Source organism: Onychomys torridus, chromosome 1 (genome assembly GCF_903995425.1).
Source record: "Onychomys torridus chromosome 1, mOncTor1.1, whole genome shotgun sequence".
Taxonomy (NCBI): domain Eukaryota; kingdom Metazoa; phylum Chordata; class Mammalia; order Rodentia; family Cricetidae; genus Onychomys; species Onychomys torridus.
In genome coordinates this window covers 165,716,796-165,729,000 of record NC_050443.1, presented here as the reverse complement: position 1 = coordinate 165,729,000, position 12,205 = coordinate 165,716,796, and the positions used below count along the sequence as shown (strand labels likewise).

The 12,205-nt window shown below is 49.5% G+C and overlaps 1 protein-coding gene across 1 annotated transcript; it reads left to right on the top strand.

Annotated features, from left to right (window-relative positions):
* The first annotated feature begins 232 nt into the window (after positions 1–232).
* Positions 233–4,948, top strand: Calhm3 (calcium homeostasis modulator 3). The gene is made up of 3 exons (XM_036185049.1): positions 233–519; positions 1,613–1,868; positions 4,457–4,948. Exons 1-3 carry the CDS (start codon positions 233–235, stop codon positions 4,946–4,948), a joined length of 1,035 nt encoding a protein of 344 aa, XP_036040942.1.
* Positions 4,949–12,205: the final 7,257 nt, after the last annotated feature.

The window sequence follows — 12,205 nt, the reverse complement described above, 5'->3', positions numbered from 1 at the left end:
CCCCACAGAGGAGGGAGTGGCAGACACCTGGAGAGAGATGTCTTTAGAGAAAGCCAGCCTCTACCTTTAGTCTCCATTACAGCTTGGAGAATAGGCTTGAGGTGGCAGGCAGCCTTTTCTTTTGTCCACTGTGGGCCTAAGAAGAAGAGAGACACCCTCTGGGGCCCCCAGGCCCATCACTAAGTGACCGAGCCTCAGTATCCCACCCAGCTGCATCCACGCAGCCGCAGTCATGGATAGGTTCCGAATGTTCTTCCAGCACCTTCAGTCCAGCTCGGAGTCAGTGATGAACGGCATTTGCCTTCTGCTGGCTGCCATCACAGTCAAGATGTACTCCTCCTTCGACTTCAACTGCCCCTGCCTAGCACGCTACAACGCCCTCTATGGCCTGGGCCTGCTGCTCGCACCCCCTCTGGCCCTCTTCCTCTGTGGTCTCTTGGTCAACAGACAATCTGTGGTGATGGTGGAGGAATGGCGCCGGCCAGCAGGCCGCCGGAAGAAGGATCTGGGCATCATCAGGTAGGGCCTGCACACCTCTCTGCTACCCAGGGCAGTGGATGTTATCAGGTACACTTCCCCTTGCCCCAGCTAGTGAGTGACAGCTAAGGATGTTGTCCTCATTTTCCAGTTCCCATCTGGAAATGTGTGTGTGTGTGTGTGTGTGTGTGTGTCTGTCTGTCTGTCTGTCTGTTTGTCTGTCTCTCTGTGTGTATGTAGGTCAGAGGACAGTATTTAGGAGTCAGTTCTCTCCTTCTACTATATGGGTTCTGGGGATTGAACGCAGGTCATCAACCTTAGCAAGTGGCCCTACAAATATGTATTTTCGTACCTGTCACGTTTCACCTTCCCCTGGCCACTACTGTAACCATAAGAATGATTCAGGGTTTCCAAGAATTGCCTGGGTCACATCTGTCCCGTTGGGTGTGCAGTAGGTGTTTTGCTTGTTTGGTGCATGCAGCAAAAGGCAATGGTTTGTTTAAAGGCTGTATTTCCTTTGTTGGGATCTTCCTAAGACAAGCACCTAGCCTGTTGTAGCCATGTGTCCCCCGGGCTGGCACCTGGATACACATCAGCTGGTAAGGTTTAGTGAGCAGTTCCTAATGCCCATCAGCTGGGGCCAAGATCCACTCTGCTGAGAGCTTCGCAAGTAAGGCATTCCTAGGTTCACTTTCCTCAGCCCTGGGTCTGCCCCTTCAGCAGACCTGCTGCCCAGAGGATGAATCTTTGACACATAGACACTGAGAACCTTGGCCAAGGGCTGAAGATGTAGATCAGTTGGCATCAAGGTCTAGAATGCACCAAGGCTTGGGGGTGGACCCCAGCACTGCGTCCACCAGATGGGACGGCACACTCCCGTAATCCCAGAACTCAGGAAGAGGAGAAGGCAGAAGGATCAGGAGCTAAAGGTCGTCCTCATCTACTACACAGAGAGTTTAAGGCCAAACTATATCTGTAAGGCCATGCAGAGAGGTGTGGGGGAGGGGAGGGAGACTATGAGAGAGAGACCCTAACCCAGCTGTCCCAGCTAAGGAAGTGGCCACACTGCAAGCCAGTTCTCACTGCCTCTAGCTGCAGGCTGGCTGCCCTTTGAACCTCCTCTCTTTGCTGTCAGGTACATGTGCTCCTCTGTGCTGCAGCGAGCTCTGGCAGCACCCCTGCTCTGGATCCTGCTGGCCCTCCTTGATGGGAAGTGTTTCGTGTGTGCCTTCAGCAACTCTGTTGACCCTGAGAAGTTTCTGGATTTTGCCAACATGACCCCCAGCCAGGTACAGCTCTTCCTAGCCAAGGTGCCCTGCAAGGAGGATGTGATGGTTAAAGACAGCCCTGCACGCAAGGCTGTGTCTCGATACCTGCGGTGCCTATCACAGGTAAGTAGGGTCCTGCCCAGACTTTGATCCCCCGTAGATATTGTGCTGGCTAGTTCTATGTCAATTTGACACAAGCTAGAGCCAACTGAAAGGGAGGAATCTCAATTAAGAAAACACCGTCATAAGATGTACTGTAGGCAAGCCTGTAGGACATTTTCTTAATCAATGATTGATGGGGGAGGGCCCAATCCATTGTGGGTGGTGCCACCCCTGGCCTGGTGATCCTGGGTTCTATAAAAAAGCAGGCTGAGCTAGCTATAAGGAACAGGCCAGTAAACAGAACCCCTCCATGACCTCTGCATCAGCTCCTGCCTCCAGGTTCCTGCCCTGTTTGAGTGAGTTCCTGTCCTGACTTCCTCAGTGATGGAAGTATAAGCCAAATCATTTCCTCCCCAAGTTGCTTTGGTCACAGTGTTTCATTACAGCAATAGTTACCCTAAGACAGATACCCTAAGTTGCTTTGGAGTTAGCGCTGAGCTGGGTCTACATGACTTTCTGAGGATGCTCCTCACTGCTGGAGCCATAACAAAGGACAGGAGATGTAGGGGGATTGGGACCACTACCCTTGAGAGATGAGCACTGGGCCATCTGTCTTAGGATTTCTATTACTGTGAAGATACACCTTGACCACGGCAACCCTTATAAATGAAAACATTTAATTGAGGCAGCTCGTTCACAGTTCAGGGGTTCAGTCCATTATCATCATGGCGGGAAGCAAGGCAGCATGTAGGCAGACATGGTGCTGGAGAAGCAGCTGAGAGTCCTACATCTTGCAGGCAACAGGAAGTGGTCGTCTGAGACACTGGGTGATGATATCTTAAGCATATATGAGACCTCAAAGCCCTCTTCCACAGTGACACATTTCCTCCAACAAGACCACACCAACTAATAGTACCACTCCCTATGAGCTTATGGTGGCCAATCACATTCAAACTGCCACATCAACTTACCCAGAACACATACCAGGTGTCTACCCTCCTGAAAGTCACAGGAGCTAGATGGCGGTACTGGTGATGGACTGTAACACCTGCCTCCCAGCCCAGAACCTAACTAGTTGAAAATAATATAACTGCCATTTTTTAAAAAAAAAAGATTTATTTATTTATTATGTATACAGTGTCCTGCCTGGATATATGGCTGCAGGCCAGAAGAGGGCACCAGATCTCATTACAGATGGTTGTGAGCCACCATGTGGTTGCTGGGTATTGAACTCAGGACCTTTGGAAGAGCAGTCAGTACTCTTAACCGCTGAGCCAACTGCCATTTATTGAATGCTTCCACATCAGGCTCTGTGTTAAGTATTTTCTGTGCATCAGTTTGTTTACTTCTCAGAACAAACCTTTGGGATGAAGGCAGTTGTTAGCATCCCATGTCTCAGATGAGGCAATGGAGGTTCTGAGAGTATTTAGTTCACGAGGCCCAAGTCACATAACAGGTAGGGCCAGCTTCTGGATACACATGTCATTGGTCCTTCTCTCTCCTTACAAGGGAGAGCCTCACCAGCTGTTGGGATTCTTGCTGGGTAGCCTCTCTACTAAACGGGAACATCCAGAGCCCCACCTCCACACAGGCTGCCAATTCCACCACCCAAGCCTGGGTTAGCCTGTGTCCATCACAGAGCATTTACGAGCGCATTACACATGGAGTGTCTCCACAACCCCAGAGAGCCCTATATTCTGGAGTGAAGGGAGCATTTACGCTCAGAGGAAACGCAGGCCTGAGGTATGGTGAGAGGACCAGCACTCAGTATGTGCAGCACTCTAGGCTCTCCCAAGTTCAGTAGAAAATACGTGGAGTTCGAAGTCAGATCCAGGTTTGCATCTTAAGTTCTAAGTTATCAGTTGTACCTGGCTTATCAAGGTTTTTCGTTTTCTCTGATTCTCATACATAAAATACTCAACTTGTTTGGTGAGGGAGCCTGTGTGTGACCAAATAAGGAAACTCTAAAGGGTGAGTCACTCCATCTACAAGTGACAAGGATTTTCATGTTTGTGGGCCCGGGAAAGACTGCAGCTTTGAAAGGGGAGGCGTCGGGCAGGTGTGAGCTCCAGCATTAGAGAATGACTTCTGGTTTCCCTCGCCAGTGGCCTAGAACACTGTCCCCTTGTCCCTAGTCCCTGCTTAATGCCTCACAAAATATAGCATAGTTGTGAGGATGGATGGGAAATATACAAGAGAATGGGTAAAAAGATAAAGTGATTGATATGCAGGGGAATGGGCCATAAACAGAAAGAAGAAGAAGAAGAAGGAGAAGGAGAAAGAGGAGGAGGAGAAGAAGAAGAAGAAGAAGAAGAAGAAGAAGAAGAAGAAGAAGAAGAAGAAGAAGAAGAAGAAAAAGAAGAAGAGGAGGAGGAGGAGGCATGAATGGATGGGAGGATAGGTGGATGGCTAAGAGGAAGGGTGATTGGGTGACTGGGTGGAGAGATGGTTAGATGGATGAATCCGGAGGGTCGGTGGCGGGATGGTGACTGAATGGGAAAATGTATAGATGTGATAAAGGCTAGAGAGAAAGGGAGAGGCCTTGCAGCGCACACAGTGTACAGCACTAGAGCCCCACTGCATCTCACAAAAGCCTTCTCATACTCCAGGCCATCGGCTGGAGTATTACCTTGCTGCTGATAGTGGTAGCCTTCCTAGCCCGCTGCCTGAGGCCCTGCTTCGACCAGACAGTCTTCCTCCAACGCAGATACTGGAGCAACTATGTGGACCTGGAACAGAAGCTCTTCGATGAGACATGCTGTGAGCATGCGCGGGACTTCGCGCACCGCTGCGTGCTGCACTTCTTTGCGAGCATGCAGAGCGAGCTGCAGGCTCTGGGGTTACGTAGGGACCCAGCAGGTGGAATCCCAGACTCACAGGAACCCCCAGAGCCCTCTGAGGACCTGGATGGTGGAAGCGGGAAGGCCCACCTACGAGCGATCTCCAGCCGGGAGCAGGTAGATCACCTCCTAAGTACCTGGTACTCCAGCAAGCCGCCCCTTGACCTCACAGCATCCTCCAGGATCTGGGGGCCTGGCCTCAACCACCGGGCCCCCATAACTGCTCCCGGTACCAAGCTGTGCCACCAGGTCGATGTTTAGGGATCTTGGTAGGCTCCAACAGCAGCAGTTTTCCCATGTCAAATGTCCATACTGACACGGGTCTGGAAGCTGGCCTTCCCTGTTGACCTCCTTCCCAAATAGCCCAGTATGTGCCTAGTTTCTGGGTATGTCTTCTTCTATGGATATCATTCCCTCTGGGCACCACCAAGTTCAGATTCTGATTCAGCACACCCAGGACTGAATCCCTGAATCTATCCTTCCTCCCTCCCTCCTTCCCTCCTTTCCTCTCTTTTCTTCCCGTTCTCCCTTCTTCTCCTCTTTCCATGTCCCCCCCTCCTTTTGAGGAAGAGTCACACCTCAGCTGTCTAGACAAAGAAGGCCTTGAACTCCAGGCCTGGGCTGCATGGCTAGCCTCGGGCTCCCTTAGTGTCAGGATTACAGGTGGGAACCTCTACTCCCTGCTTTCCAGAATCTCATTTCTAACGATCCCCAACACAATACTGGTTCTTCTGGTCAGTGGGCCAAACTTTGAGTAGTCACAGTCTGAATAAATCGTTGTGGATATGGGTCTTAGACATTGATTCCAAATTTTAAAAAAATCATAAAGTGTCGCATGCTTGATATTCAGTCATTCAATCTTCATGTAACCTGGTGAATAAGGTATGATCATTAGTGCCCCCTTTAAATTTAAATTACGTTTATTTGTTTGTTTATTGTGTGTGTGTGCGTGTGTGTGTGTGTGTGTGTGTGTGTGTGTGTGTGTGTGTACACGTATAGAGATCAGAGGACAACCTGTAAGAGCAAGCTCTCTCCTTCTACCAAGTCCATCTCAGAGATCAAACTCAGGGCATCAGGCTTGTCAACAAGTGCCTTTATCCCTGAGCCATCTCATTTAACAAATTTATTTTATTTTATGTATATGGAGCTGGGTGGGTATGTGCATGTGAGTGCTGGTGCCCACAGAGGCCAGAGGTGCTGGTTCCCCTGGAGCTGGAGTTACAGGCAGTTGTGAACTATCTGATATGAGTATTGGGAAGCCAAGCTTGGGTCCTCTGCAAGTACAGTATGGACTCTTAACCACTGATCCATCTCTCTAGCCCCACCCCACTCCCCTTTAAAGCCTTAGTTTATAGCCTTAGCTGATCAAGAGCTTTCAGGGATTACAAGTGTGCCAGCACACCCCAGAGACAAAGACTCTGTGGTGTGTGTGTGTGTGTGTGTGTGTGTGTGTGTGTGTGTGTGTGTGTGAGAGAGAGAGAGAGAGAGAGAGAGAGAGAGAGAGAGAGAGAGAGAGAGAGAGAGACCCATGAAACTTAGCTGCCCTCCAACTTTCTGTCTAGCTGAAGATGACCTTGACCTCCTGACTTCCTGCCTCCACTTCCTGAGTTCTGGCATTGCAAATGTGCACCTTCATGCACAGTTCTGGCATTGCAAATGTGCACCTTCATGCACAGTTTATGCAGTGCTGGGGATGGGACTCAGGTCTTGGTGCATGCTAACCAAGTACTTTGCCAACTAAAGCACATTATTAGATCACTAAAAAAGAAACTGAACCAAAAAGGTGTTGAAGTTGCCCAAGGTCACCAGAGTAGGAAGGAGTTGGCATTGACTCCCAGGACACCTGGCCGGGTTCTATTCTGAGCTATGGCATCAGTTTACGCTGTAGGTCTTTTGACTGTCTTTCAATGCCCTTGTTGGGTTTCCCACTGCTGCTACCAGGGTTCTCATAGAAGGTCCTAGCAAGCTCTGCTCGGGACATTTCTCATGAAAGCCCTGGGCACTGACTCTTAACAGCCATTCCAGATACTTCCTATTTTCCAGACTGAGGATATAGCTCAGTTGGTAGACTGTTTGCCCAGCATGAATGGGGGTTCAGTCCTTAGCACTGTATAAACTGGGCATGATGTGCACACTTGTATCCAGTACTCAGGAGGTGGAGGCAGGAACATCAGATGTTTGAGGCCATCCTCAGATACAAATTGAATTCAAGGCCAGCCTGGGCTACAGAAAAATAATTATGTCTCAAAAATAAGTAAATAGGGCTCATGAAATAGTTCTGAGAGAAAGGCACCAGTGCCACCCTAAAGACCTGAATTCAGCCCCCAGGGCCCACATAATAGAAGCGGAGAGGCAACTCTCGAAATCGTCCTCTGAGCCCCACATGCACCCACATGGCAAGCAAACATCACTCTCCCAACACACAAATAACTGTTTTAAAAAATTCTTACAAAAGAAATAAGAAAGCAACTTTGCTTAAAAATAGTTTATATTTTCCTGTGGAACATGTTTTTCTGTGAAGTCAAGAAGGGGTGACCTGCATAGCCCTCAGTTCCCATCAGTTCTGTTTGTAGCTGGCCACAGCTAAGCTGGGTCCAGGCTCTTTTAAGCCCGGACTTCTGCCTCTAGCTGGCAGGCTGCCTCCTCACCTTTCTGCTGACAACCTGGTGAATCAGGAGTTAGCATCTTCCCCTTCCCGGGTGGCCCCTTCCCCGGGGAGTCCTGACAGCATCCCCAGCCAGAGGTGCACAGCCTGGTAAGGGTGTCTCCAGAACCAGGTGGGGTCTAGCTTAGGAACAGTTAGAGGTCACTGCGAGAAAAGTCACTGCGAGAAAAGTCACACTTGCTGTCTGGCAGCCCTAACAGGAAGAGCTGGGGAAACATCAAGCCCGTGAGTTCCTCTGAGCTTCTGCCTGACTCTGATGACTCACTTGTGCCCAAAGGCAAAGCCTGCCAGGTTTACTGCAGTCTCTGCTACTTCCTTGGGGCCCTGGGCAGTTGTAAGTGCCCCTGATGACCCCCTGGAACCTGGGTCCCTCCATTAAACCGTTTCTACTCCCCTGGGCTTTTGCTAAGGAACCCAGTGAGACCAGAAAATCCCTGCAGCTCAGCTTCCCCCGACTTCCTGACTGCGGTCAGGCCATGCAAATGTCTGCAGTAGCATGGGGTGCAGGACATGATTTAGGCAAATTGTTATCAGGGACTGTGGGAGAGAGGAGAGAGAGAACTTGATGATAGCCCAGCATGTGTGGGTGAGCTCCTACCCTGGGAAAGGAGATTGGGAGAGGGCTGCCTTGGGTTCTCTGAGGAAGCAACATGGGAGCTATTAAAAAACCACCAACTGTAATTGTCACTCCTTCCTTCCTACACTGAGCATTTATAGAGCACCTGCTGCATACAGCACTGTAACAGGAAATATGGAAGAGACGCTTTATGGGTGATCACTGTTTAAGGGGACAGAGATGGGTACAAAAATGTTGATGATCTAAAGCAAACAGTGCGACATAACAGAGGCAAGCCATGTGCCCGGAAGCTTTGGGGGGACGACAAAGCCCTAGACTGAGGGACGACAAAGCCCTAGACTGAGGGACAGTGGCAATATCGTGTGATTGGGTCTTAAGGGATAGGACGTTTTTGACATTTGGAAAGCAAAATGAAGAGGAAACAGCATGGAGTTGGCAAAAGTCTGTGCCTGTTGCATTTTCTCATGAGGCAGATGCTCATGCAGTGCTGGGGGCTCAAGGTACAAGGGCAAGAGGGACACTGTCCTCCCTTCCTGAATATTATGGGCTGGAGTGGAAGGTAGGGGCATGATGAGTGAACTCACAACCTAACAGGCACCAGGACAACCTGAGAGAAGTAAAGGACATTGGTTAGAGCCTGGAAGTCCATCAAGTGATGGTCCCTGAGCCTGAGCCCAGTGACACCTTCTCCGGATCCTCCTGCCTTACCATGAGAGGCACCTCTCACCCTCTAAGGCCCCAGTTGATACAGCTGCAGACCCTAAACCTCTCTGCCATCATCCACCCACACTCCCTATTGCTCACATCCTTGCAAGTGTGAGACATCTTGAGCTACAGGTACCACCCGAACTAAGAATGAGGGACACAGGTAACAGGATCACTTGGCTCCTAAAGACCCTGCCTTTCAAGGACAGTAGCTATCTTGGAGGCCAAGACACATTCCTTAAGTCTCAGCCAATCCTGGTTTGCAGCCCCCTGAGCCTGTCCTATACACAAGGGAGACACAATATCCAACTGAGCAAGGCAGATAGGTCCTGAAAGCACCAGCTTTGTCTGGAGATGTCTTCATCTGATGCAGCCTGGACACTCGAAGTCCCCACATCTATTCCTGATGTGAGGGGATGTGGGCACCTCCAGGGAGTACTTAATACTTTGTACTATGTACAAGAAACTGAGGGAGCCAAGCAAGTGCTCGCTCAGTGGAAGGTCAAGCAGGAGATGTTACTTGGGATTTGTCTGGGTGAAGGGATGCTGAAGGCTACAGGAATGGATAGGGCTGACGAGAGAAAGGCAAGAGTGGGGCCAGGTGGTGTTTAGGGTAAGGACGAGGGTCAGCTAAAGAGGAAAAGGAGCAATCAGGAAGCAGAGAGTGCAGAGACAGGCCAGGACACGGGACTTCAAGGGGGCTTCTGTAGGAGCCATATGAATCCCCAGGCAACTGTCCCTTCCAGAATTATAAAGGACGGTTAGAGGCTTGGATGCTGTTCCAGTCTGTGGTGCTGATACAGGGATGACCATTCCCATCCCTCTGTGGGGAAAGATTCTGGGACCGAGGACCACAGGGGAAGCAGGGGAATCATATCCATATTAAATGCTTCCACTTTGGAGGATCTCATAGAAAACGAAGGCACTTCGCTGTGCACCCAACTGCACCCAACCTCTCCTCTTCCTAGCTTCAAGGGCTCTTTTAGGAGAGATGAGAGTAAGGATTGGGGATGCATGTCCCTGAAGGTCAAGGACAACCAGTGGGAAATAGTCTGGAGTGACAGGTGCTGTGGAATAGTCAGTCCTTCTGTACACTGTGAAGGTGTGTTGCTCTCACTGTTAATAAAAAGCTGATTGACCAATGGCTTGGCAGGATTTTCAGGGCAGAGAGAATGCTGGGAAGAAGAGCGGAGTCTGAGGAATCATAAGTAAGAAGCAGAAGCAACATGGGAAGTTTATAGATGAGTACACGAGCCTCAGGCAGCACATAGATGAATAGAAATGGGTTAATTTAAGTTGTAAGACCTGGCTGGAGACAAGCCTGAGCTATCAGCTGAACATTCATAGTTAATAATAAGACTCTGAATGGTTATTTGGCGAGTGGCTGGTGGGAACAGAACTGACTGGTGGGACAGAAAAGTTCACCTACAGACAGGTGTGAGCAGAACAGAGGTGGCATTGGGTTTTCTGCCAGCAGCAACTGCCTTGACAGTGAGCTTTGAACACCCACCAGGCCCTTAGCCCTCTATTCTCCCAGATCCTCCCTCTGAAGGGAAACCAAAAACCATCAAGGAAGGCCTCCTGTTTGGGCTGAATTCTCACCTCCCCTCAAATTTATTCTTTCCTTTGATCACCCACTCAGGTATTTACTCAGCACTTATTAACTGAGCATCTATGGACCAGGTACAGTGTTCTCAGTATTGGAAATAGAATAGTATGTTCGAACAAGGGGGCTGGAATTATGGCTGAGCAGTTAAGAGCACGGGCTGATCTTGCAGAAGACCTGGGTTTGATTCCCAGCACCTACATGGCCACTCACAGCTGTTTGTAATCTGTGCCTGCAGTTCCAGAGAATCCAATGCCCTCTTCTCGGGGCACCAGGCACTCATGTGGTCCACATGCATACATGTAGACAAAATGCTCATACACATAAACAAACAAAATAGATGCAGAACTTCAGCCTTTGTAGTCCAGGGGGAGGCCCAGATATTAAACAAACATCCTCTCAGCATAGTTAAGTTTGAAATAAGGGGGCTGAGGAGATAGCTCAGTGAGTCAGAGAACTTGCTCTGCCAGCATGAGGACCTGAGTTCAAATCCCCAGCACCCATGTAAGGTCCAGCATGGGTATGCACGCCAGGAACTATGGAAGGCAAAGATAGGCAGATCCTGAGAGTTCATTGGCTGGCCAGCCTAGCTTAGAGGGTGAGTGTCTAGCTCAGCAAGAGAATCTGTCTCCAGCCAACAAAGGGAGTAACAAAGGAGGACACCCAGCAAGACCTGTTCCGACCTCCACCTCTGTACTCACAGGCATGGATAGAGTCATTTGTGCATACAACACACACATGCACACACACACACACACACACACACACACAGAAAGAGAGAGACAGAGACAAAGAGATAGAAACACGGAGAGACAGAGAGACAGTGATCTAAGCTGAGAGCTCAGAAAGACCACTCTAAAGAGGGACCATTATCAGGCCTGGGACTCATTCCTGTAATCCCAGACTTAGAAGGTGGGAGGATGGTGAGTTCAAGACCAGTAATGCCCTGTCTCAAAAAAAAAAAAAAAAAATGAATGAATAAATAAATAAAAGGGAGGGGACAACATTAAAGAGAATTTTAAAGGCCAACAATGGTGGCATGTGCCTTTAATTCTGGAACTTTGGAGGCTGAGGCAGGTTGATCTCTGTGAGTTCAAGGACAGCCTGGTCTACATAGGGAATTTAAGGTCAGCCAGGGCTACATAGGGAGACCCTGTCTCAAAAGAAAAAAAGTGCCTCTTAAAGATGATTAGGAAGAAAGCCGGGTGGTGGTGACGCACACCGTTGGTCCCTGCACTCACAGGCAGAGGCAGGCAGATCTCTGAGTTCGAGGCCAGCCTGGGCTACATAGTTCCAGGACAGTCAGAACTACACAGTGAAATCTTGTCTCTAAAAACAAAACAGAACAAAAGATGAATAGGAGGGGCTGGAGAGATGGCTCAGCAATGAAGAGCACTTCCTGCTCTTCCAGAGGACCTGAGTTCAGTTCTCAGCACCCACCTGGCAGGTCACAACCATCTGTAACCCGATCTTAAGACATCTGAGGACAGTAGGCACACATGTGGTACACAGACACAAATGCAGACAAGCACCCATATACATAAGATAAATAAATAAATTATGTGTTTTAAAGATGAACGGGAATGTCTGCCAAGAAGAACAGAAGCATCCCTGCAACACGGAGAGTGCTTGCACAGACTCTCAGATGGGAGGAGTTGTCCTGTTTGAGGATTAAAGGGAGGCTGGGAGCTAAAGTGTAGACCTTGGAGGAAGAGAGGCTGCAGCAGCAATCCTCACAGAGTCGTGTAAGACCCACGGGTGACTGTGGTACATCAAGACTTTTCAACTAACATTGCAGGTAGAATTTGCAGGCCATGCACATGGCTGCCACAGGTACCTCTCAACCACTGTGGTTCTTGACACATCATTACTACAGACAGGCAGCTGTGTCCAATACCTGCACACAAGACAGAGTCCACGTGGTGCTGGAAACCTCCTTTGGTTTCATGAGCCATCCAGGCCCAC